We start from the raw sequence: 26,377 nt of genomic DNA, 5'->3' as shown, positions 1-26,377 counted from the left end.
TTGCACCATAGCAGAGGCTCCCAAGCCTTTACTGCACACAACCCCAAATTGACACAAAATGTATTCCTTAATTATTAAAGCTGTGTGTTCATATTCACTCAATGACATGGAAGTGGATCATAATAATGTAAGAGGTAGTTGACCCCCTTTGAATCAGTTGTTGCATTGTGGGAGGAGAAAAGCATGCATACATTTGAAAACAACATGACAGGCCTACTTTTCCTTTTATCTAGGAAGTGTATTTGCACAACTAAGCTACATTTGGTTTTTGACATGTTTATTTTATTTTACGCATTTCTTTCCGGATCATTTTCCTTATGAGGTGGGAGTGACGAAGGGCTGTCTAATTTTAAACAAGTGCATTTCTGTCCACATTCACTCTCCTCATTGACTTTCCTCGATTACCTCTGACCCTTTTTGGAAAGGATACGAGAGAGGACGGAGGAGAGAGGACGCAGGAGGTGAGCTAACCAATTGAGAGAAGGCCACAGTCTGCATCCCACTGAACTCGCATGTATATTGCCTTATTTGTATATAATAAAATATTTCAGAAAAAGTGTAATACAACAAAGTATTATATTTGTGTCTTTATTCAACTGGTAAAAGTTGATCGTGACATGAATAAAAGAAGGGGGAATATTTGGGTGTGATGCCTGGCTTTAATGCTCAGTATGGCAGACATTTCAGATTCACAGTAAAGCATAGATATATAACACAACTCGGAAAATGCTATTCTATCGTAGATATTTTTACATTTATAGGTGCCTAAACCTCCATTTAATGGTATTGAGGCAGACATATTGGATTTTGGGGCATTATCCAGGATGGCCCGAAAGCTTAATTGCAAGAGTAGTTGATGGACAAGCATAACCCACCGAGAAACCTTTGACAGGACAAAATGTAGATTTTTATGTCTCTGGGCCCTATCTCCAGGGTTAAGGTTAGATTAGGGGACTAAAAGTTCAGTACAGTATGTTACCCACGAGGGGGACTGGGCGCGAGAGCGCGTAGGAACATTTCATGAAGCTGCCAGAGAGGTTAGGGCAAAAGTTCACACAGGCCACTCCAAAAACCTACCTGAATGAACAGATCTGCCCTGTCGCTCCAGCTCAACTGAACCACTTGCTTTACCACGTCTGGCATTGGCCAGAACAAAAACATGGTTTGTCTGCCATCTGGTGGCTTGTCAGGGCATGACGAGTTCATCCCTTTATTCGTAGCCTTTCCCTAAGAATGTGTAGGACTTGGCCACGGCATGGATTCATTGTCTAAGGAATCCACTAGGAGTGATTTGATACAGGGGGGGCTGTTGTACTGGAGCTCTGGTTGGCAATTAAACAGGACATCTTCATCCTGAGGTCGACACCAGGTCATTTGGCACCACTGGCTACTTTTCACTAGACTGACTTTTCACTAGACTGACTTGCTAAGAATCCCGCTCATCAGGGGAGGACTCTGATATTAGACATCTTGACAAGGTCACTAATTCGGGCTCTGGCTTTTGAGTAATTACTGCAATTACTGAAAGAACTGAGATGTTTCAACACTGTGTGTGAACTGCTGAGAATAGGGTTTGGCAGTGGTTACCATAGAGTTGAATTTAGAAGGGAAATGGGTTTATAGTTAACAATCCTGTCTTGTGGTATTTAACCGACACAGGCCGAGCCAGACACAAGCTACCAATAGAAGAGTTACAGTTCATTCTGCAGTAACTACAGTAAGGGACTTCACATTCACTCAAACTGAGACACAGACAGCTTTCATGTTCCTTGTCTCTGTAACTGGAATGGTACCAGGGGTCATTGGGAGATTTCACACTGGATGAGAGGGATCAGGCTGATTCTGATACAAATAGCCGTTCGTGGGACACAACCCTGCCAGTACACTCACAAGTGTAGGGTTGTGCTTCGTTTGCCTTTGAACACAAAGCTCCACAGAACTATGACAGGATATAGCTTTATATTCCCCACATGGTTTCGGAGAATGAATCAGCGACAATGTGAATCAGCGTTTGCACTGACTTCCTATTAGTATTCTCATGAATGGTGTCCTAACACTGACTTTGTGTACGCTATTGATGGTGAGAATGTTTAGGAGGGATCTTGAGAGTTGTTGTGTGTGGAGTGAGTCAGGTTGGATTTTCCTCTCTGTCTGGGTCCCTAGTAGGGTAGAAGTGCCCTGAATAAGTGCCCTGCCTGTTCCATCAACATGGAGACTACTAGTCATGTTGTGTTACACAATCTAGAACTGGACCCTTGAGAGAGCTGGGCTGCCCTGGGCTGTTACAACTACATGTACATAAATTCCTCATGAAACCTCAGTCACGTAAGCCTAGTTTCAACATTGTCTCAAAGCATTTCGTAATATTCTGTACAATGATCCGGGGACACTCCGTTTAGTATGATATGTTACGTTTTGTATGGTATGTATTAATTTCGTATGATATGTTATGAATGTTAGCTAGGTGGCTAACGCTAATGTTAGCTATTACTAAGGGTTAAGGTTAGGGGTTGCGCTCAGGAGTTAGGTTAAAGGGTGAAGGTTAGGTTAAAGGGTGAAGGTTAGTGGAAGCGTTAGGGGAAGCGTTAAGGTTAGGGGAAGGTTATGGGAAGCGTTAGGGGAAGGTTATGGGAAGCGTTAGGGGAAGGTTATGGGAAGCGTTATGGGAAGAGTTAAGGTTAGGGAAGCGTTAGGGGAAGGTTATGGGAAGGGTTAAGGTTAGGGGAAGCATTAGGGGAAGGTTATGGGAAGGGTTAAGGTTAGGGGAAGCGTTAGGGGAAGCGTGAGGGGAAGGGTTAAGGTTAGGGGAAGCGTTAGGGGAAGGGTTAAGGTTAGGGGAAGCATTATGGGAAGCGTTAGGGGAAGGGTTAGGGGAAGGGTTAAGGTTAGGTGAAGCATTATGGGAAGCGTTATGGGAAGGGTTAGGGGAAGGGTTAAGGTTAGGGGAAGCGTTAGGGGAAGGGTTAAGGTTAGGGGAAGCATTATGGGAAGCGTTAGGGGAAGGTTTAGGGGAAGGGTTAGGGGAAGCATAATGGGAAGCGTTAGGGGAAGGGTTAGGGGAAGGGTTAAGGTTAGGGGAAGCGTTATGGGAAGCGTTAGGGGAAGGGTTAAGGTTAGGGGAAGTGTTATGGGAAGCGTTATGGGAAGCGTTATGGGAAGGGTTAAGGTTAGGGGGAAGCGTTATGGGAAGGGGTTAGGGGAAGGGTTAAGGTTAGGGGAAGCGTTATGGGAAGCGTTAGGGGAAGGGGGTTAGGGGAAGCGTTATGGGAAGGGTTAAGGTTAGGGGAAGTGTTATGGGAAGCGTTATGGGAAGCGTTAGGGGAAGGGTTAAGGTTAGGGGAAGTGTTATGGGAAGTGTTAGGGGAAGGGTTAAGGTTAGGGGAAGTGTTATGGGAAGCGTTATGGGAAGCGTTATGGGAAGGGTTAAGGTTAGGGGAAGCGTTATGGGAAGCGTTAGGGGAAGGGTTAAGGTTAGGGGAAGCGTTATGGGAAGCGTTAGGGGAAGGGTTAAGGTTAGGGGAAGCGTTATGGGAAGGGTTAAGGTTAGGGGAAGTGTTATGGGAAGCGTTATGGGAAGCGTTAGGGGAAGGGTTAAGGTTAGGGGAAGTGTTATGGGAAGTGTTATGGGAAGCGTTATGGGAAGCGTTAGGGGAAGGGTTAAGGTTAGGGGAAGCGTTATGGGAAACGTTAGGGGAAGGGATATGGGAAGGTTATGGGAAGCGTTAGGGGAAGGTTAGGGGAAGGGTTAGCTAACATGCTAAGTTTTTGAGAAGTAGCAAGTAGTTGCAAAGTTGTCTGTGATAAGATTTGAACACACAAGCTTCAGGTTGCTAGATGTTCATGTTATATACCTGCCCACCCACACAACTCCTCTTTTTTATTTTTCCCTTAAAAGTAACCTAATCTTATGTAACCATATCATACTAATTTGAGTTTCTCGGGTTTACTTTTACTATGTTATGTCTAGTCTATGAGACCAGTCTGCTAGTTTATATAATGTTGCATCACAAGTACTACTGGTCTTGATATTGTGAGCTTTGGGTTGTATATGAGACCTCAGAGTTGCTCTGGGGGCCCTCTTCGCTCCTATCTCCTATCTCCTATCTCCTATCTCTGCTGGTCCATGCGTCCCCTTTATTTTGTGAATCTCTTCAGGCCGTGTTTCACTCTAGCATGGATTTGACCTAATTTGCTGCTGCCATGTTCAGAGTTGTGTGACTGTCCCTTGGCTGAGCGCTTGGCCCTGCCACACACAGACCGAGGCCAGGCAGCCAGACAGGATTTGTGTCTCTCAGTCTGCTGGAATAAACTAATAACTGTAATTTCCTCCTAAAGCCTGTCTCGTGGCATACAGGGACCACCAGGCCACTACATGATGTGGACGAACACACAGCTCATCCCACTACCAATGCTACCTCACTAAGACAGCACACAGCTCATCCCACTACCAATGCTACCTCACTAAGACAGTACACAGCTCATCCCACTACCAATGCTACCTCACTAAGACAGCACACAGCTCATCCCACTACCAATGCTACCTCACTAAGACAGCACACAGCTCATCCCACTACCAATGCTACCTCACTAAGACAGTACACAGCTCATCCCTCTACCAATGCTACCTCACTATGACAGTACACAGCTCATCCCACTACCAATGCTACCTCACTAAGACAGTACACAGCTCATCCCACTACCAATGCTACCTCACTAAGACAGTACACAGCTCATCCCACTACCAATGCTACCTCACTAAGACAGTACACAGCTCATCCCACTAACAATGCTACCTCACTAAGACATTACACTGGTCTGTGTACAGACAATTCTGTGGAATATTTCCAGCCCATTTATTTTTAATTTGGCACTGAGTTCCCACAGTATTAGACAGCGTAACCATCCGTCAATAAGGTGTAGTTATGCAAACAGTCAGCTTTACAGACTACAGGTGCATGACAAAACATTGAAGGGAACCAGACTGTATTGCTGTAAGTCTATCAGTGCTCACAGTGTCTCTCGGTTGATGACATCTCGATAGAGAAGCATAAAGGCAATCCTGCCGGTAAATCTAGTTTCTGTGGTTTCATCCAACCAGCTGTGGAGTATCATTGGACTGTTATCTCTGCTCTATCCGCAACAATGGAACAGGAATGGTAACAGGTATGCTAACTATTGTTGAATGGGCCTATCAGGAGAAGAGACAGGTTTCGCCCAGCCGGACGAGCTTCCACTAGTCCTTTGATCCAACAGAGAGTGGCAGTAAAATTCTCCTCCCACCTGACTTCGACCTACAAACTCTCCCTCCACTGCCCTCTTCTCACCTACTCTCCTCCTCCCTCCTATCTCTCCTCTCCCCTCCCCTCCCCTCCTCCTCCCTCCTCTCCTCTTCCATGCCTCCTCTCCCTTTTCTCTTCTTCCCTCCCCTCCTCTTCCATACTCTCCCCCTCTCGGGGCGGCAGGTAGCCTAGAGCTTAAGAGCGTTAGGACAGTAACTGAAAGGTTGCTGGTTTGAATCCTCTAGCTGGTAAGGAAAAATCTGCTGTTCTTCTCTTGAGCCTTGATTAAGGCAGCCCCTCATACCTCTCTGATTCAGAGGGGTTGGGTTAAAAAATGCAGAAGACATGTTTCGGTTCAATGCATCTGACTAGGTATCCCCATAACCGCGGGAAGTAGGGGGGCTGAGGATACTGATAAATAACAATACAAAAAATATCTTCCCTTCCCTCCTCTTCTCTTCCCACTTTTCTGCTTCTCTCCATCCTCTCTTCCCTACCCTCCTCTCCTCTCCCTCCTATCCTCTTCCCTCATCTCCTCTGCTCTCCCGCCCCTTTCCACCTCTCTCTCCTTCCTTCCTCTCCTCTCCTCTCCTCTTTCCTCTCCCTCCTCTCCTCTTCTATTCTCTCCTCTTATCTTCCCTCCTCTCCTCTTCTCTCCCTCCTCTCCTCTTCCCTCCCCTCCTCTCCTCTTCCTTCCTCTCCTCTTCCCTCATCTCCTCTCCTCTCCCGTCTCTTCCCACCTCTCATCTCCTCTTACCTCCTCTCCTCTTTCCTCCTCTCCCTCCTCTTCTATTCTCTCCTCTTCCCTCCCCTCCTCTCCTCTCCTCCACTCCTCTTCTATTATCTCCTCTCCTCTTCTCTCCCTCCTCTCCTCCCCTCTCATGCCTCTTTCCATCTATCCCTCCTCTACTCTTCCCTCCTCCCCTCTCCTATTCACTCCTCTCATCTCCCTCCTCTACTCTTCCCTCCTCTCCTCTCCTCTTCCCTCCCTCATCTCACTCCTCTACTCTCCTCCCCTCCCATCTCTATCTTCCCCAACTCCTCTCCACTCCTCTCCTCCTTCCCCAACTCCTATCCACTCCTCTCCCCTTCCCTTCTCTCTTCTCCCTCCTCTCCTCTCCTCTTCCCAGCTCTCCTCTCCTCTCCTCTTTCACCCTCTCCTCTCCTCCCCTCTCCCTCCTCTTTCCACCTCTCCTCTCCTCTTTCCTCCTCTCCTCTCCTCTCCTCTTTCCACCTCTGCCTCTCTCTCTCTCTCCCTCTCCTCTCCTCTCCTCTCCTCTCCTTCCTCCTCTCCTCTCCTCTCCTCTCCTCTCCTCTCCTCTCCTCTCCTCTCCTCTCCTCTCCTCTGCACCTTGGAGAGCCCAACAGCTCCAGGAATGCAGTGGATAACATATCTCTCATTGAACTTCACTGGAAAGGAATGAGACTGGGAGCCAGCACTTTGCATGATGCATTCTGCCCTAATGAACCACTCGTCAGACCAATTTTTGGTGTGCGTCAGTGAATGGGTTTTTTTCTGTTTGTTAATGGGTGTTTGGGGTTAGGAGTGGAAATACCATTGCTGTGTGTTTTTGGTTAATCCTTTGGAGCCCTATGTGCTGCAGACCATTGTCATAGGAAGTGGACAGACAGGAGGACACAACCCTTTGGCTTTAGTTGTGACGTCCCAGTAGATCTTCCCAAGGTGTATCAGAGGGGACATTTTTGCAACCTTATAAGGAACTTTAGGATTTATTTGGGGATTTTAGGAGGACTAGAACAGGTAAGAGCCACACACTGTGGATAACTACATTTGGTTACACACCTGGAATGTTTTCTGGTTATAAATATTGACAGAGTTTAACATTTAATTGCTGCAGTTACTATCAGACATAATATTAAAAGCGTTTGGTTCATGTATGAATTTGTCAAATTGTTATATACATAACATGTACTCCCCCTTAGCAGCAGCATCTGTCCATTTGTTCAGCAGCAGTTGTAGAGGGAGTGAAATGCTGTCTATCACAGCCTCTGTCATTAGAACCTGCATCTAAGGCAGCTCTGCTAAACTGAAACCACAGTGGATGTGTACATTCTCCCAGCTGGATAGTGATAATAGCATTCCACCTACAACATTAAGTATACAGGCATTTTTACAGTGAATTAAGCTTGTAGTTTTGCCACCATTCTTGTTCTAACTTTGTTAGTAACATAACCTTTGATGATGCATACTGGTGACCTTACCATTTAAACAGCAACAGCTTTTAGTACAATGTTGGTGACCATTGAGTCAGCGTAAACTAAAATAGACCATTATAACAATAAACCCAACAGCTGTGGCAATTATAACAGCGATACTCCCCGCCTCCTCAATCTCCCCTGCAGTGACGACATTTACACCAAACACAGAAAAACCTGTTGGAGCTCGTCAGTCAGGAACTGAGGTTTCACGTGGTATAAACACACACAGACACGTCAGTGTACACTCGAGGAAGAACTCTTCTACAGGGAAGTTGACATCACGAAGGCATGATCAAAACTGCACGGCAAACTCTTTATTCAATCAATAAAGCCACACACACACACTCACTTCATGATAGTCACCCACTGATACAATAGGTCAATACGGACTGTGTGAAGTAGAACACTTGTTCCTGGGATATGGGTGTGGCCCTGAGCATGAACAAGCAAAACTAAACTGGGTCACTGCAGAGATGTTGTGGGGGAGGGGGGGGAGGGGGAGGGGGGAGAAAGACAGGTACAAAGACCTGGTGGAAACACCCTTCTCTTTCACTATCCTGTCACAGCGCTACGACGGAGGTACGAAGACACTTTTACTGAGCTTCTTCTTCTAGATCCTTAAAATGTGATACATGTAAGGAGTTCTCTTTGCTTTAATAGTTTGAGGAAGGGACAGAGAATGTGGTTGTTCTGTGTGTGAAGGAGGGAGAGAAAGTGTACAGGAGAGGGAGAGAAAGACAGAGGAGAAAAACATTCACATTTTTTTCCCACCAATTATTCTAGTGTATTGGATATGGGTCCATTTCTGCGTAATGTTCTGACTGAAAACTGAAGGGAGCAGATAGTTGGCCATGATGATAATGAACTGTCAGAATCCTAACAACTTCATCGTGAACTGCCTCTCACTGTGTTCCAAATGGGCTTTGCTCTGAGAGGCATTTCCTAAAGTGTGGAATGTTTTTGGGAAAAGTGACATTAGAAACTCACCGGGAGTTTAGAGCTTGACTGTTCTCCGGTGGAATGTAATTATTTGTGTCTGTGTTATTCATGGCAGACAGCAAATGTACGAAACTGCACTGGCAGACAGACTCCATATAAAATCTAATCTTGTTTATAAAGAGCTTGACTTCTGGGGTCAGGGGTCAGGAGTAAAGAGACTGGTCATAGAGTTAGAATATCAGAATATTCCCAAAGGATAGCAGTTTTGATCAGATGTTTTTGATCACCCATGGGATGTTTCCATAACAAAACCAGTCTGTGGTCAGTTTGTGGTCAGATTGCAGTAAAATCTATGCTTGACTGTAACTGTTAAAGTGATGTAGTGTAGTTGTTTGTAGATTTTGTTCGTAGAAGACTTTTTCTACTTGAATTTATTTAAATATGCATCATTTGCATATTGGTTATTGGATATATTTATCTCTAGTCCAGCTTGTTGCCCGGTTGGCCTCTATGGGAGACTATATCTAAACTACGGTGATTCAGATGAAAAATTCCATTACAACATTTTCCAAGAAAGAGCTCCTCTGGGATTTATGGGGTGTATTAGTGTAGGATATGCTGAGCTCTTGTCCAGACACCCAGAGTCAAAGGTGAACAATAATAGATCCTAAGCTGACAAGGACTGTCCTGGTCGTCTGCCTGTAAAGTAACCTGACGTCTTCTTCTGTGGCCAGTTTGCAGTTTCAAGGTTCCAGCGTCCGAACCATGTTCTCCACGGCCACTTCATACAAGAACCAGCATTACTCTGAGCTGAAGAGGAAATGTCTGGAGGACAAAGAACTGTTTGAGGATCCAGAGTTTCCTGTCACCAACGCATCCCTGTTTTACAGGAAGCCACCTCCTGGTATGGTGGAGTGGAAGAGACCACATGTGAGTGTAGACGTCTATCTTTCTACTTGATTTTTCCTCTATTAGCTTAATACCAAAAGCAGAATCTGTATGCAAAAACACTAAACATGAAATAGAATGTCACAAGCTTTGATTCACTGAAACTATTTGTAATGTTCATGTTTTTTCTCATAGTTTTTTGGAAATGTTCTTGCTTAAAAGACCAATTTATAGTTTGCTGTTGATTAGTAAAAATTGAAGCTTATAAAAGTGCTATAGAGCGCTATCTGGGATCTGAGCATGACCTTCTTCTTGTGAAATATAAACATGTCATGTCTATGATTGAACTTTCATGTGTACTGACTTTGATATACAAACAATATGACTGTGTTATATTTGGCCATACATACAGTGGGGAGAACAAGTATTTGCTAAACCGCCGATTTTGCAGGTTTTCCTACTTACAAAGCATGTAGAGGTCTGTAATTTTTTATCATAGGTACACTTCAACTGTGAGAGATGGAATCAAAAACCCAGAAAATCACATTGTATGATTTTTAAGTAATTAATTTGCATTTTATTGCATGACATAAGTATTTGATCACCTACCAACTAGTAAGAATTCCGGCTCTCACAGACCTGTTAGTTTTTCTTTAAGAAGCCCTCCTGTTCTCCACTCATTACCTATATTAACTGCACCTGTTTGAACTTGTTACCTGTATAAAAGACACCTGTCCACACACTCAATCAAACAGACTCCAACCTCTCCACAATGGCCAAGACCAGAGAGCTGTGTAAGGACATCAGGGATAAAATTGTAGACCTGCACAAGGCAGTGATGGGCTACAGGACAATAGGCAAGCAGCTTGGTGAGAAGGCAACAACTGTTGGCGCAATTATTAGAAAATGGAAGAAGTTCAAGATGACAGTCAATCACCTCGGTCTGGGGCTCCATGCATGATCTCCCCTCTTGGGGCATCAATGATCATGAGGAAGGTGAGGGATCAGCCCACAACTACATGGCAGGACCTGGTCAATGACCTGAAGAGAGCTGGGACCACAGTCTCAAAGAAAACCATTAGTAACACACTACGCAGTCATGGATTAAAATCATGCAGCGCATGCAAGGTTCCCCTGCTCAAGCCAGTGCATGTCCAGGCCCGTCTGAAGTTTGCCAATGACCATCTGGATGATCCAGAATAGGAATGGGAGAAGGTCATGTGGTCTGATGAGACAAAAATATAGCTTTTTGGTCTAAACTCCACTCGCCGTGTTTGGAGGAAGAAGAAGGATGAGTACATCCCCAAGAACACCATCTCAACCATGAAGCATGGAGGTGGAAACATCATTATTTGGGGATGCTTTTCTGCAAAGGGGACAGGACGACGACACCGTATTGACGGGAGGATGGATGGGCATTGTATCGTGAGATCTTGGCCAACAACCTCCTTCCCTCAGTAAGAGCATTGAAGATGGGTCGTGGCTGGGTCTTCCAGCATGACAACGACCCAAAACACACAGCCAGGGCAACTAAGGAGTGGCTCCATAAGAAGCATCTCGAGGTCCTGGAGTGGCCTAGCCAGTCTCCAGACCTGAACCCAATAGAAAATATTTGGAGGGAGCTGAAAGTCCGTATTGCCCAGCAACAGCCCCGAAACCTGAAGGATCTGGAGAAGGTCTGTATGGAGGAGTGGGCCAATATCCCTGCTGCAGTGTGTGCAAACCTGGTCAAGAACTACAGGAAACGTATGATCTCTGTATGTCACGGCTTTCTTCTTGGGAAAGAGAGGCGGACCAAAACGCAGCGTGGTTATTGTGATACATCTTTAATGAAGATGATAAATTATACAAAACAAGAAATGTGAAATAACGAAAATAGCCATATCTGGTGTAACAAACACAAAGACAGGAACAATCACCCATAAAACCCAACACAAAACAGTCTACTTAAATATGGCTCCCAATCAGAGACAATGACTAACACCTGCCTCTGATTGAGAACCATATCAGGCCCAAACACAGAAACAGACAAACAAGACATCCAACATAGAATGCCCACTCAGATCACACCCTGACCAAACAAAACATAGAACATACAAAGCAAACTATGGTCAGGGTGTGACAGTACCCCCCCCCCCCCAAGGTGCAGACTCCGGCCGCAAAACCTGAACCTATTGGGGAGGGTCTGGGTGGGCATCTGTCCGCGGTGGCGGCTCTGGTGCTGGACGTGGCCCCCACTTCACCATAGTCTTAGTCCACCCCATTGTCCTCTTCCGTGGCCTCCTAACCACGGCGACCCTTCTAAATGAACCCACTGGACAGAGGGGCAGCTCGGGACAGAGGGGCAGCTCGGGACAGAGGGGCAGCTCGGGACACAGGGGCAGCTCGGGACAGAGTGACGACTCTGGGAGATCCTGGCTGACTGGCGGCACTGGCAGATCCTGGCTGACTGGCGGCACTGGCAGATCATGGCTGACTGGCGGGACTGGCGGCTCCTGGCTGACTGGCGGCACTGGCGGCTCCTGGCTGACTGGCGGCTCCTGGCGGCTCCTGGCTGACTGGCGGCTCCTGGCTGACTGGCGGCACTGGCGGTTCCTGGCTGACTGGCGGCACTGGCGGCTCCTGGCTGACTGGCGGCTCCTGGCTGACTGGCGGCTCCTGGCGGCACTGGCGGCACTGGCGGCTCCTGGCGGCACTGGCGGCTCCTGGCTGACTGGCGGCACTGGCGGCGCCTTGCAGACTGGCGGCACTGGCGGCGCCTTGCAGACTGGCGGCACTGGCGGCTCCTTGCAGACTGGCGGCACTGGCGGCTCCTTGCAGACTGGCGGCACTGGCGGCTCCTTGCAGACTGGCGGCACTGGCGGCTCCTTGCAGACTGCCGGCACTGGCGGCTCCTTGCAGACTGCCGGCACTGGCGGCTCCTTGCAGACTGGCGGCTCCTTGCAGACTGGCGGCACTGGCGGCTCCTTGCAGACTGGCGGCACTGGCGGCTCCTTGCAGACTGGCGGCACTGGCGGCTCCTTGCAGACTGGCGGCACTGGCGGCTCCTTGCTGACTGGCGGCACTGGTGGCTCCTGGCTGACTGGCGGCACTGGCGGCTCCTGGCGGCTCCTGGCTGACTGGCGGCTCCTAGCTGACTGGCGGCACTGGCGGCTCCTGGCTGACTGGCGGCACTGGCGGCTCCTGGCTGACTGGCGGCACTGGCGGCTCCTGGCTGACTGGCGGCTCCTGGCGGCTCCTGGCTGACTGGCGGCTCCTGGCTGACTGGCGGCACTGGCGGCGCCTTGCAGACTGGCGGCACTGGCGGCGCCTTGCAGACTGGCGGCACTGGCGGCGCCTTGCAGACTGGCGGCACTGGCGGCTCCTTGCAGACTGGCGGCACTGGCGGCTCCTTGCAGACTGGCGGCACTGGCGGCTCCTTGCAGACTGGCGGCACTGGCGGCTCCTTGCAGACTGCCGGCACTGGCGGCTCCTTGCAGACTGCCGGCACTGGCGGCTCCTTGCAGACTGCCGGCACTGGCGGCTCCTTGCAGACTGGCGGCACTGGCGGCTCCTTGCAGACTGGCGGCACTGGCGGCTCCTTGCAGACTGGCGGCACTGGCGGCTCCTTGCTGACTGGCGGCACTGGCGGCTCCTGGCTGACTGGCGGCACTGGCGGCTCCTGGCGGCTCCTGGCTGACTGGCGGAGCTGACTGGCGGCACTGGCGGCTCCTGGCAGACTGGCGGCACTGGCGGCTCCTGGCTGACTGGCGGCTCCTGGCGGCTCCTGGCTGACTGGCGGCTCCTGGCTGACTGGCGGCACTGGCGGCTACTGGCTGACTGGCAGCACTGGCGGCTCCTGGCTGACTGGCGGCACTGGCGGCTCCTGGCGGCACTGGCGGCACTGGCGGCTCCTTGCAGACTGCCGGCACTGGCGGCTCCTTGCAGACTGGCGGCACTGGCGGCTCCTTGCAGACTGGCGGCACTGGCGGCTCCTTGCAGACTGGCGGCACTAGCGGGCCTTGCAGACTGGCGGCACTGGCGGCTCCTGGCGGCTCCTTGCAGACTGGCGGCAATGGCGGCTCCTTGCAAACTGGCGGCAATGGCGGCTCCTTGCAGACTGGTGGCACTGGCGGCTCCTTGCAGACTGGTGGCTCCTTGCAGACTGGCGGCACTGGTGGCTCCTTGCAGACTGGCGGCACTGGTTAGACGGGTGGCTCAGGCGGTGCTGGGCAGACGGGCGACTCTGATGACGCTGGGCAGACGGGCGACCTGCCCAACCTTACCTGGTTGAATGCTCCCCGTCACCCTGCCAGTGTGGCGAGGTGGAATAGCCCGCACTGGGCTATGCAGGCGAACCGGGGACACCATGCGCAAGGTTGGTGCCCTGTAAGCCGGCCCAAGGAGACGCACTGGAGACCAGATGCATAGAGCCGGCTTCATGGCACTTGGCTCGATGCCCACACTAGCCCGGCCGATACGCGGAGCTGGTATGTACCGCACCGGGTTATGCACCCGCACTGGGGACACCGTGCGCTCCATAGCATAACACGGTGCCTGCCCGGTCTCTCTCGCCCTCCGGTAAGCACAGGAAGTTGCCTCAGGTCTCCTAAATCCTGACATCGCTGTTGCTGTTGCCCGTTACCACGCCGCTTGGTCCTGTTGTGGTGGGTGATTCTGTCACGGCTTTCTTCTTGGGAGAGGCGGACCAAAATGCAGCGTGGTTATTGTGATACATCTTTGATGAAGATGATAAATGAACAATATACAAAACAATACATGTGAAAAACCGAAAACAGCCCTATCTCGTGTAACAAACACAAAGACAGGAACAATCACCCACAAAACCTAACACAAAACAGGCTACCTAAATATGGCTCCCAATCAGAGACAATGACTAACACCTGCTTCTGATTGAGAACCATATCAGGCCCAAACACAGAAACAGACAAACAAGACATCCAACATAGAATGCCCACTCAGATCACACCCTGACCAAACAAAACATAGAACATACAAAGCAAACTATGGTCAGGGTGTGACACTAATTACAAACAAAGGTTTCTGTACCAAATATTAAGTTCTGCTTTTCTGATGTATCAAATACTAATGTCATGCAATAAAATGAAAATTAATTATTTAAAAATCATACAATGTGATTTTCTGGATTTTTGTTTTAGATTCAGTCTCTCACAGTTGAAGTGTACCTATGATAAAAATTACAGACCTCTGCATGCTTTGTAAGTGGGAAAACCTGCAAAATCGGCAGTGTATCAAATACTTGTTCTCCCCACTGTAGGTATTGTGAAAGGTGTTGTCTGACAGGTTTTTATGTAGACTCATACAATATTCTGTGATGGAGTACTTAAAAGGTTAATGCCTTTTGAGTGGTTGCCTCTGATGATTGTGTTAAAGGTTAAATGTCATCCACAATGCTTATTGTGGTGACAGACAGCAAAAAGTGGTGTGAAACTGAGGTGAGGGTGGTGCTGGGAAGTGTCTCAAAGTGTTTGCTTTACATAGCATGTGAGATATATGACAGAACATGTGTTTCAAAAGTGTCAAGAGAAAAAATCTAATAAAATCTGTTTGTATAGCTGCCATTTTGTTCAATGGAGAAAGCTGGAGTTATATGTCTGTTTAATGTGTTACTGTATCTGTTCTATGTACAAATGTTGGATCTTAATTTGAGCCAGCTTAAAACAGCAGGAAAATGATCCTGCAGCAATAGGAAATGTGAATTATCCTGAGGCAAAAAACCATACAAAATTGATTTTTGTATGGGTTGATATATTGTTTTTTTTAGGGTAAGTCGGTCTGACATTTCAAAGTGGAAATGACTACAAGTTTGCATTTCCTGCTGTGCTGGAAAATGATCAGCAACAAAAGAGTGATCAAATTAAGATCCTGCATCTATATGGCATGTTGCCCAAGTGACAAGAAGAGAAAACACAATTTCTTATTCATAACAACAGTACACCTCGAGAGTTCCAACTCATTTAAAAAGAAAACGTGTTCTAAGCCAGAACTATTTGTCAAGGATTTGCGACTATTGTTACAAGCATAATTTATTAGTGAGCACATTCTAAGCTATTTAAATTTTTCACATGGAACATTTTACCTCACAATTTCACATTGTACCGCCGCTCATCATACATTTTCTTTCTCTGTTACAGGAGATCAGTGATGGGCCTCATCTGTTTGTGGAGGGCATCAGCTCCCATGACCTGAACCAGGGGCTTTTGGGTAACTGCTGGTTTGTGGCGGCATGCTCCTGCCTGGCACTGAAGCCAGACCTCTGGCAGAAGGTGAGTTTGGTTTCCTCCTGTCTGTTCACACAGTCTGAGATGAGTGTTACAAGAACAGACTATGTGTGTATTTCCTTTACAGCCACCTTATAGGGGAATAAATGGTGCTGTTTGTGAAGGAACACATCAAATCAAGCTTTATTTATATAGCACATTTCAGATGCAAGGCGATGCACTTCTCAGGAATAAAAACAAATAGAAAATACGGTGAAAATAAAAACAGAAATATTTACTACACAGCAAATGTAAGGATAAAAAAACTAAAGAATAACAACAACTGAAAGACTAAAAAGCACCTTAACCTGTTACGACGAGCAATCCCGTATCCGGGAGCGTAATTATAGCCTCAAGCTCACTACCATAACGCAACGTTAACTAGTCATGAAAATCGCAAATGAAATGAAATAAATATATTGGCTCACATGCTTAGCCTTTTGTTAACAACATTGTCATCTCAGATTTTCAAAAAATGCTTTTCAACCATAGCTACACAAGCATTTGTGTAAGAGTATTGATAGCTAGCATAGCATTAAGCCTAGCATTCAGCAGGCAACATTTTCACAAAAACAAGAAAAGCATTCAAATCAAATAATTTACCTTTGAAGAACTTCAGATGTTTTCAACGAGGAGACCCTCAGTTAGATAGCAAATGTTCAGTTTTTCCAAAAAGATTATTTGTGTAGGAGAAATCGCTCCGTTTTGTTCATCACGTTTGGCTAAGAAAAAACCCCCAGAAAATTCAGTCATTACAACGCAAACTTTTTTCCAAATTAACACCATAATATCGACAGAAACATGGCAAACGTTGTTTAGAATCAATCCTCAAGGTGTTTTTCACACATCTATTCGATGATAAATCACTCGTTGCAGTTTGGTTTCTCCTCTGTTCAAAATGGAAAAATGCACGCACCTGGAGATTACGCAATAGTTTCGACGGAGGACACCGAGCGGACACCTGGTAAATGTAGTCTCTTATGGTCAATTTTCCAATGATATGCCTACAAATACGTCACAATGCTGCAAACACCTTGGGGAAACGACAGAAAGTGTAGGCTCATTCCTTGCGCATTCACAGCCATATAAGGAGACATTGGAACACAGCGCCTCCAAAATCTGGCTCACTTCCTGTATGAAATTTAATCTTGGTTTCGCCTGTAGCATTAGTTCTGTGGCACTCACAGACAATATCTTTGCAGTTTTGGAAACGTCAGATTGTTTTCTTTCCAAAGCTGTCAATTATATGCATAGTCGAGCATCTTTTCGTGACAAAATATCTTGTTTAAAACGGGAACGTTTTTCATCCAAAAATAAAATACTGACCCCAGAGGTTCAAGAGGTTAAGGAAAAGCAAAGTTAAAAAGGTGTGTTTTAAGACCTCTTTTAAATATGTCCACAGTTTTGACCCCCCTCAGGTTCTCTGGCAGGCCTCTTGGTTCTAGGATTTGGGATAGTTAAAATACAAGTGCCAGAGGACCTGAGGGACCTATTGGGTCCATAACTCAAAAGCATGTCTGACATGGATTGGGGTGCACAATCGTGGGTTGATTTAAAAACCAATAGAAGAATAGGACAATGAATTGTAAAAATTCACAGGCAGCCAGTACAAGACTTTAAAAGCGGGGATAATGTGTGCTCTCCATCTGGTCTTGGCCAGTACCCATGCTGCAGCATTCTGTATGTTTTGTAGTTGACCAATGGCTTTCTTGGGTAGACCAGACAGGAGAGCATTACAGTAGTCAAGCCTGCTTGTAATAAAATCATGGATGAGTCTCTTTGTATCAGACTGAGAAACAGACACACCATAGCTCAGGTGGTAAAAAGTTATTTTGGTCACATTCCTAATATGTGATTCAAATTGAGTAGATCATGTCTATGAAGTATGTGGGTGGATGTCTGTGTGCCATACTGTTGATACCTGACTCAGAGGGGACGTAGCTTAGTTCACCTGAGGAATTCACTCGAGGGGCTTTTCACTCCCATTGAAAAGAAACTCGTGTCATCTTTCCATCTTAAATGACCATTACCATTCAGAAACATTGAACTTTTCCTTATTCAAGCCTGGCTGGGAAAGATACTACTTGCCTACATCCCCACAGCAACTTTCCCAAGCCTCCCACATTTCTCCTTCACTCAAAACCAGATAGCTGATGTTCTGAAAGAGACCAAATCTGGACCCCTACAAATCAGCTGGGCTAGACAATCTGGACCCTCTCTTTCTAAAATTATCCACCGCAATTGTTTCGACCCCTATTACTAGCCTGTTCACCCTCTCTTTTGTATAGTCTGAGATCCCCAAAGATTGGAAAGCTGCCGCGGTCATCCCCAGAAGCGCTTCAATGCCATACAACTCTCCTTCCGTGGCCTCCAACTGCTCTTAAATGCAACTAAAACTAAATGCATGCTCATCAACCGATCGCTGCCCGCACCTGCCCGCCCATCCAGCATCACTATTCTGGACGGTTCTGACTTAGAATATGTGGACAACTACAAATACCTAGGTGTCTGGTTAGACTGTAAACTCTCCTTCCAGACTCACATTAAGCATCTCCAATCCAAAATTAAATCTAGAATCGGCTTCCTATTTCGCAACAAAGCATCCTTCACTCATGCTGCCAAACATACCCTCGTAAAACTGACTATCCTACCGATCCTTGACTTCGGCGATGTCATTTACAAAATAGCCTCCAACACTCTACTCAGCAAATTGGATGCAGTCTATCACAGTGTCATCCATTTTGTCAGCAAAGCCCCATATACTACCCACCACTGCGACCTGTATGCGCTCGTTTGCTGGCCCTCGCTTCATATTCCTCGCCAAACCCACTGGCTCCAGGTCATCTATAAGTTTTCACTAGGTAAAGCCCCGCCTTATCTCAGCTCACTGGTCACGATAGCAGCACCCACCTGTAGCATGCGCTCCAGCAGGTATATTTCACTGGTCACCCCTAAAGCCCATTCCTCCTTTGGTCGCCTTTCCTTCCAGTTCTCTGGTGCCATTGATTGGAATGAATTGCACAAGTCCCTGAAGCTGGGGACTCATATCTCCCTCACCAACTTTAAGCATCAGCTGTCAGAGCAGCTCACAGATCATTGCACCTGTACATACCCCATCTGTAAATAGCCCAACCAACTACCTTATCCCCATAGTGTTATTTACTTTATTGCTCCTTTGCACCCCAGTATCTCTACTTGCACATTCATCTTCTGCACATCTATCACTCCAGTGTTTAATTGCTCAATTGTAATTATTTTGCCACTACGGCCTATTTATTGCCTTACCTCCCTAATCTTACCTCATTTGCACACTCTGTATATAGATTTTTCTATTGTGTTATTGACTATACGTTTGTTTATTCCATGTGTGATTCTGTGTTGTTGTTTGTGTCACACTGCTTAGCTTTATCTCGGCCAGGTCTCAGTTTTCAATGAGAACTTATTCTCAACTAGCCTACCTGATTAAATAAAGGTGAAATAAAACATGTTTTAAAAAAACCACCCAAGTTTTAAACTATTCACATTTGACTAGACATGTTGTTCACTGTGAAGCCCTTTGTGTTGACAGGTCATCCCTGACTGGAAGGAGCAGGAATGGGACTCCAAGCACCTGGAGAACTACGCTGGCATCTTCCACTTCCAGTTCTGGGTGTTTGGGGAGTGGGTGGACGTGGTAGTGGATGACCGCCTGCCCAGCATCAATGGAGAGCTCATTTACTGCCACTCCAAAGTCAAAAACGAGTTTTGGAGCGCCCTGCTTGAGAAAGCCTATGCCAAGTATGTATACTCTAACATTTGTCAACCCTTGATTCATAAATGATAACGTTTCGTACCCTCTAACCTCACTGTATCCTCTCCGGACTCTCTCCTCTTGTCTCCAGGCTCTCTGGCTGCTATGAGTCGCTGGACGGGGGCAACACTGGGGATGCGGTGGTGGATTTCAGTGGAGCTGTGGCAGAGGCCATTAACCTTGAGGCAGAAGCTTTCCACACAGACCAGGGGAGAATGGACAAACTGTTTGAGGACCTGTTCAAAGTCTACGACAGGGATGGAATAATCAGCTGCTCCATCAAGGTCTGTCTTTTCAATTGATCATTTTCAATTGGTCAGCACACTATAGTCACAGGTAATTGTGTTTAGTAGACACAAATGACTGACTACTGTGCTTGGACCTCTTTTAGGCGTCTCCTTCTGAAATCGAGGCACGGATGGCGTGTGGGCTGGTGAAGGGCCATGCCTACTCAGTGACTTCAGTGAAGAAAGTACGATTGGGCCACGGGCTGATAGCCTACTTCCAGAACGAGACCATCCCCCTGATCCGCATGAGGAACCCCTGGGGAAAGATTGAGTGGAACGGAGCCTGGAGTGACAGGTGAGGAGGACATATCCTCCCCGCTCGCTTACTGTTTAACCTCTCCACACCTCAGTGCACAGGTGACCTCATCAACTCATTATTTTGTTCTCCCTCCCTCTATTTCCTGTTGCCTCTCCCCCTCTCCTACCTCAGTTCAGCGGAATGGGAAAAGGTTGGCAGCATGGAGAGGAATAAGCTTGGCATCACAGTGGAAGATGATGGGGAGTTCTGGTGAGTGTAAAAAACAATTAAAAGTCTGTTATCTCTTCTGTTCAGCGTGTGAGAATGTTTTCTGTCTACCCATGTTAATTTGCGTCTCTGTGTGTGTGTGTGTGTGTGTGCGCTACTGTATCTTCAAAGGATGGAGTTTAGAGACTGGTGTAAGTACTTCACAGATGCAGACGTTTGTCGTCTCATCAACACCTCCCTGCTCACCATTGACAAGACATGGAACGAAGTGATGATTTTGGGGAGTTGGACCAAGAATGCAGAACCTCTGCGCAACCGCTGTGGAGGCTGCATGAACCACAAACATACCTTCTTACAGAACCCCCAGTACCTGTTTGAGGTGACCAAGGAAGTGGATGAGGTTCTGATCTCCCTACAGCAGAGAGACATGAAGATCCACAGACGTATCGGCCAGGGAGAGAACCTCACCATCGGCTTCGCCGTCTTCAAGGTAGTTCATATTAACATCCTCTAAGAATGACTAGTGGGACTGGGGTGAGAGACTGGGCCAGTGAGGATATGAGACAGGGTATGCTACTGGGGCGTTGGTCCAACTTCAATTCATTTTAGCGGAGAAGTTCTCTGCGCCACATGTTTGGCTTCCTCTGCTGTACAGTTATTTGGTTAAATCAGTGGAATTTCAATTTTCCCTCTTCAGCCGTTGAACAAACAGAAAATAAACCAGAGGGTGTTTACAATAATGGGTAGACATTAATTATAAATGCCACATTGGCCTGCTCATATCAGGGACAAACCTTCAACGACCTGTAATCCCTAAATGATGAATATTTTAAATCTGATCAAGCTGCAACAACAAACACTGGGGAACAGTCATGGTGAAACATTATTTCTTTTGATTTAAGGTTGAACTGAATAGGAAATACCGCATGCATGACATCATCACCCAACTTAACGTGCAAACTACTACGTACATAAACGCCCGCACGGTGTTCATGAGGGCCATGCTCCCCAAGGGTCGCTACATGATCATCCCCTCCACCTTCAAACCTGAGACTCTGGGAGAGTTCATGCTGCGTGTTTACACTAACGTAGACTCAGGTTGCAGGTACTGGAAATAGACCTGTACACATAGTAACACATTTCAGTATGATATCTTATCTATGCAGTATAACCATTACTTTAGCATTACTGTAAAGGTATAAGATGATCTCTCTCTCTCTCTCAGAGAGCTGACAGAACACCAGCCCAGGATGACGTGTTGGAGTAAGCTGACTGGCTACCCTGTTGCCGTGTCCCAGATCTATGTCCACGGAGCAGAGGGGCTGGAGAACCAGGACCGCACAGGAGGTGAGAACGCTCCACAACCTCAAATCAAAACTCTCTCATACATTACAGGGAAACATAAGTAAAAAATGTTTTTGACACTTTGGAAGTATATTCAGCATTGCCTAATGGCTGGTTAATACTGCGTCATTGTACAGGCGCGGATCCATATGTGATTGTATCCTGTGAGGGCTCCTCAGTCCGGTCAACAGTCAAGGCAGACACCGTGAACCCGGTGTTTGATACCAGAGCCATCTTCTACAGGAAGAAGCCCACAAAGCCAATCACTGTGGAGGTGAGGTATATGGGGGTCAAAGAGCATCACTACCAATGGGCTGGAAGGACAAACTGACTAGTGAATTGTTACATTTAGATGTCTGAAGTTAGGGCTGGATTCAATTTGCATTGCTGAAGTTCAGCACTACAGTGCGCTTGAAATGTATAGTTGAGCCGACATTTGCAGAGATTACCGTGAATTCAGTTTCTGCTAACGCAGGAACAGTGCCTTTAAATGTGGCACTTCAGCGCTACGGATTTAATAAAGCCCTTAAGTGTCTTCAATGGATGGTTAGATAGTGTTCACGCAAAACCTTGGTCTTAAATGGTCTCCACTTCCTTTCTCGTCCCTCCTCCCCAGGTGTGGAACAGTAATGCTGTGAAGGACCAGTTCCTGGGCCAGGTGGTTCTGACAGGCTCAGTGAAGGACTCCACCAACCCCCAGAGGCTCCAGTTGAGGAAGAGTGGCAGAGCCATGGCCGACGAGATGCCTGGCTCCATCACCCTCCGTATCGTCACCTCCACCGAGCTCACAGACATGTGATCTGGATCAGCTGACTACTACCTGGGTCACATTGACAATGTGTACAACACTCTGTTGCCTCTGACACTTTGAACAGGGGCTCATCACTACAAGGCATAAAGTTATCACTCAGAATGACTATCAACGTGAGCTTACAATATATTCTACTAAGGACTGCCATGGTCATGGACCAAGAAGCACCTACTAAAGACTGCCTTGGTCATGGACCAAGAAGCACCTACTAAAGACTGCCATGGTCATGGACCAAGAAGTATCTTCAAGCCTTCTGGAGTTTTGTTTGTTCTTATAGTGTTTTGTAAAGGGACAAGACATTACTTTTTGAAAGATGAATAACTGTAAATATATTATTATTTTATACTAGACTATACACTATGAAACATAATGACTCTTCAGAGTAATATGCATACTGTATCTGTATACAACATTATGCAACTTATACATTCCAAAAATATGTTTATCGTATACAAATAAAAAGGGCCTCTTTTCATCTTGCTGAAAAACAGCCAAAAGGCTCTTGCTGCAAAATATTGGAAAGTCTTGAAAGAGCCGAATATATCTAGAGTGTAAGATTTGAACCATGGGCATTAATTTGTGTCATTCCACTGAACTTATTGAAATGTCTAAAGGGTATGTACTGCCTCTAAACTAGCATCCTCCTTTGCTCGAAATGTCTTGCCACTTTTAGTCCCTCTCTACTAACAGCAAAGAAAAGTAAATCCATACAAACCAAAAAGTTATTTTTTTATTTCAGTTCAGTTCCCAAACTGCAGTATTTTGTTGTTTTACACTCAAGACACAGCCATGCACAATTCAGAATTCCAAAAAGTATGTTGCTTTTCCACAATTAAAAATAGCTTATCCAAAACCTTAGTTGTCCCCAGTTGCTTTTTCTCATCTGTCCTTTTCCAAAGATGGGGCTTGCTGAGGTTCACCAGATGGGTCAGCAGTTTACAAACCCAGATAATAATAATCATCATTTTAAATAAACACTTTTTTGCCTTTGTTCTGTTCTCATGATAATCATTAATGGAGGAATTTTCACACCACGTGTACAGGTTTACACATTCAGAAGATAGGAATGTACAGGATCGACCGCGGAAGAGGAGTGGGCCGGCGGGGAGGGGCGGGGCAAGGCTGCGAGCTGTCCTAGAGTTCATCTTTGTGCTCAGAGTTCAGTCCTGTACATGGAGGTGCGGCTAAAGGTCAGAGGCAGATAGTCTCTGTGAGGTCCCTAAGACTCTCAGCCACAGGCACACTCAGAAGTAGTGCTACGTACAGACAGACATGGGACTGCTGGAGACAGCTCTGTGTCCAGGTGGAGTACTGTCTGACACAGCCCAAGCATGATCGATCCATCCAGGAGTGTGTTTTATTTTCTCATTCAATTTCCAGGGTACAAAACATTTATAAATAAATACCAAGCAACCTGGATATTATCCTTTCATTTTGAAGTTGCGTAACTCAGATTTTTTTTAATAATCCCATCTTATTTACATACACACACATATCCTAACAATGTTAGCCTAATTGGAAAATGTACTAACGTATTGTTTTCCCATGCATGAAATCGGTGATGTACTCCTTGCAATGGACAGTGTGAGGCTCTCCTGCGTGGTGGAGGGATGAGCGAGCAGCTACCCTGCACTACACAGTCCGAGTTAAGATGGAGAACAAGTGTGGTATCTAGTGCAGACTGAGGTCACTCTCTCCCTTACAAAGACACTCATGCATACACACACACTCCCATTCATTCACACTCCCAACACCATCTACCAGGGATACAGTGTGAGCTCATGGAATATAGCCCATGAAATCAGTGGTCAGTGACTCCCTGTGAGAGCCCTGAGATCAGGGAATGATATCACTCTGTAGTGTACACTACAGGTTAGACCCTCAAGTGTCTTTCCTGTCGCCTACTCTCTCCGTCCCAGGTCTGGACTTCAGTACAATCCTAAGGGATGCTGTGGCTACTATAGACCAGACGGAGGATGCCATGTTGATGGTTATTACTAAGCTATTGAATGAAGAATCAAGAAACAGTCTATACTTTTCTGCAGAGCTTTTCAGACTAGTTTTCTAGTAGCTCTGGGATGATAGGAATGGCAAAGTGAAGGGGAATGTGACCCTCTAGTTTCCAATGGTCAGCAAGACAATTAAATTGGCACTCAGTCTTCAATCCAAAAACCTTTTCATGGGCAAATGATTAACATCCATCCATCAACCTGCCAAACAGCCAAAACTCACAGAAACACTCGTATAGAAACAGACACAACCAAACTCACACAGTACATCAGAAAGTTCAGCAACAAGACACTGGAGCAATAACTCTTAACTTCCACTGAGAGGGGGTGGGCTAAATAATAGCATCCCATTAAAAAAACGAGATAGACAGATGAACATATGCGCTAACTCAGGGATTGTGCTCACTTGAACAAATGGCTTTTCACACTAAGCATGGCTTCTACTTCTGACACATCTAAGTAAATTCACAGATCAGAGGTTAAGCATGCAAAAGTAAGGCTCATTGATGTGAAACAAATGGTAACATTGACAAACACTGCCGCACCCCCCCAAAAAAAACAAGCAAATGTTTGTCTGTAGACTATCCCAAATAACTAAAGGTAATTAGCCAATAACATGGGATTTATATTTAAAAAGCTGTGACTTGAACTCTGAACTCTGAACTCTGAACTCTGTGGCCCATCAGATACGCTGTAGTTATTGAATCAGCCTCCACTGCAGCCCTGGCAAAGCCATTCTCTATGTCAGATCTCTAAACATCTAGCAACTTTAGGGTGTCCAAGAAATTACAGCTATGTCCTGGAGTACAACAGCCATGTCCTGGAGTACAACAGCCAACTGGCTTTGATTGAATGTTTGCCTCTTCTATCCCTCCCTTCTTTTCTCTCTCTCACATATGCACAAAGTCATGCAGGCATATGCTGGGTCCAGAGTCCCCAAGTCTGTCCCATATAAAATGTTCACTGCAGGAGATGCCTGATGGAAAGGGAACCAAGGCGATTGCTGGACAGACAAGGAAGGAATCACATTATCTCAGTGCTGTTACGTTCTGCCTCTCTTCCTGGGTCTCTCCCTTTTGAAAAGGAGCTTTTTGGGGTTTTTTCTTCGTATTTTCTATTTTTAGTATTTAGTTTAGGAGCCTCTACTCCCCTCACAGGCCAAACACACGCTTATGCACACACGCTTATGCACACACGCTTACGCACACACGCTTACGCACACACGCTTACACACACGTTTACACACACGCTAACAGACGTCTGACAGACTGCTCCACATGTACAGAATGCTGGAGGACGAGAGGAGGAGGCGGCAGGCGGTTCAGCAGCAGCGTCCCACTGCTGAGAGGCCCTGCAGGCCAGCTGTTCATCCCCTGTATGAGGCATCAGGGGGGTTGGTTACTGGTCTGTCCTTGTGCTGTCTCTCTGTCACACAACACCATGGAGCAGGGTCCAGCTCTGTGTGTGGACACATGGCGCCCTCTAGCGGCTGCTGTTTTTTATGGCCTCCTTGGCTGCTACAATCAGAGGGCTCAGGCTGGACAGGGGCTTGGCTAACTTCAGGAATGAATGCTGCAAGGAACACAGGAGAAGAATAGTGATGAGGGGAAAGCTCTGCAACCCTGCGTGTACAGACTGTGACTTAAGGTTAGAACTGTACACGTAACTGCCAGAATGAAGAAAACATGTGAGCAAATGAAGGATACCAAGTCTATTAAAGCAGGTGCTTCCACACAAGTGTGGTTCCTGAGTTAATAAACCACTTAACATCCCATCATGCTTAGGGTCATGTATAAAAATGTTGTTTCCCATTTCTTTTACAATGCACTCATATATACATGTTCTAATGGTATCAGGTATTTCTTTATATTTTGTGTTAAAATAAAGAAAATTATATTTGCCTCATTTGCATACACAGGATATATTTGCATATATGAATATACACTGCTCACAAAAAATAAGGGAACACTTAAACAACACAATGTAACTCCAAGTCAATCACACTTCTGTGAAATCAAACTGTCCACTTAGGAAGCAACACTGATTGACAATAAATTTCACAT

At 46.4% G+C, this 26,377-nt stretch overlaps 2 protein-coding genes across 5 annotated transcripts in view; one reads left to right on the top strand and one right to left on the bottom strand.

Moving 5' to 3' along the window:
- Positions 1–6,853: 6,853 nt before the first annotated feature.
- Positions 6,854–23,296, top strand: LOC135544250 (calpain-5-like). 3 transcript variants are annotated; one of them, XM_064971715.1, is made up of 12 exons: positions 6,854–7,041; positions 9,173–9,368; positions 15,482–15,613; positions 19,176–19,384; positions 19,489–19,681; positions 19,789–19,979; positions 20,115–20,192; positions 20,322–20,640; positions 21,053–21,255; positions 21,376–21,497; positions 21,632–21,768; positions 22,111–23,296. In XM_064971715.1, the coding sequence occupies exons 2-12, from the start codon at positions 9,204–9,206 to the stop codon at positions 22,291–22,293; spliced, it is 1,932 nt and encodes a 643-aa protein (XP_064827787.1). In that variant the 5' UTR covers positions 6,854–7,041; positions 9,173–9,203; the 3' UTR covers positions 22,294–23,296. The 3 variants fall into 3 exon arrangements, with proteins under 3 accessions (XP_064827787.1, XP_064827786.1, XP_064827785.1); XM_064971714.1 differs by lacking the exon at positions 6,854–7,041 and adding an exon at positions 8,001–8,078; XM_064971713.1 differs by lacking the exon at positions 6,854–7,041 and adding an exon at positions 8,035–8,133.
- A 2,400-nt stretch (positions 23,297–25,696) lies between these two features.
- The window catches only part of LOC135544251 (serine/threonine-protein kinase PAK 3-like), a 75,679-nt gene continuing 74,998 nt past the window's right edge, over positions 25,697–26,377 (bottom strand). For both annotated transcript variants that reach the window (XM_064971716.1, XM_064971717.1), the window contains one exon: positions 25,697–25,886. In XM_064971716.1, coding sequence (XP_064827788.1) covers positions 25,797–25,886 — 90 coding nt within the window. In that variant the 3' untranslated portion in view covers positions 25,697–25,796. The remainder of the gene's footprint in view (positions 25,887–26,377) is intronic.

This window comes from Oncorhynchus masou, chromosome 8 (genome assembly GCF_036934945.1).
Source record: "Oncorhynchus masou masou isolate Uvic2021 chromosome 8, UVic_Omas_1.1, whole genome shotgun sequence".
NCBI lineage: Eukaryota > Metazoa > Chordata > Actinopteri > Salmoniformes > Salmonidae > Oncorhynchus > Oncorhynchus masou.
The sequence above is the reverse complement of the archived record's forward strand: the minus strand, read 5'-3'. Positions and strand labels throughout refer to the sequence as shown.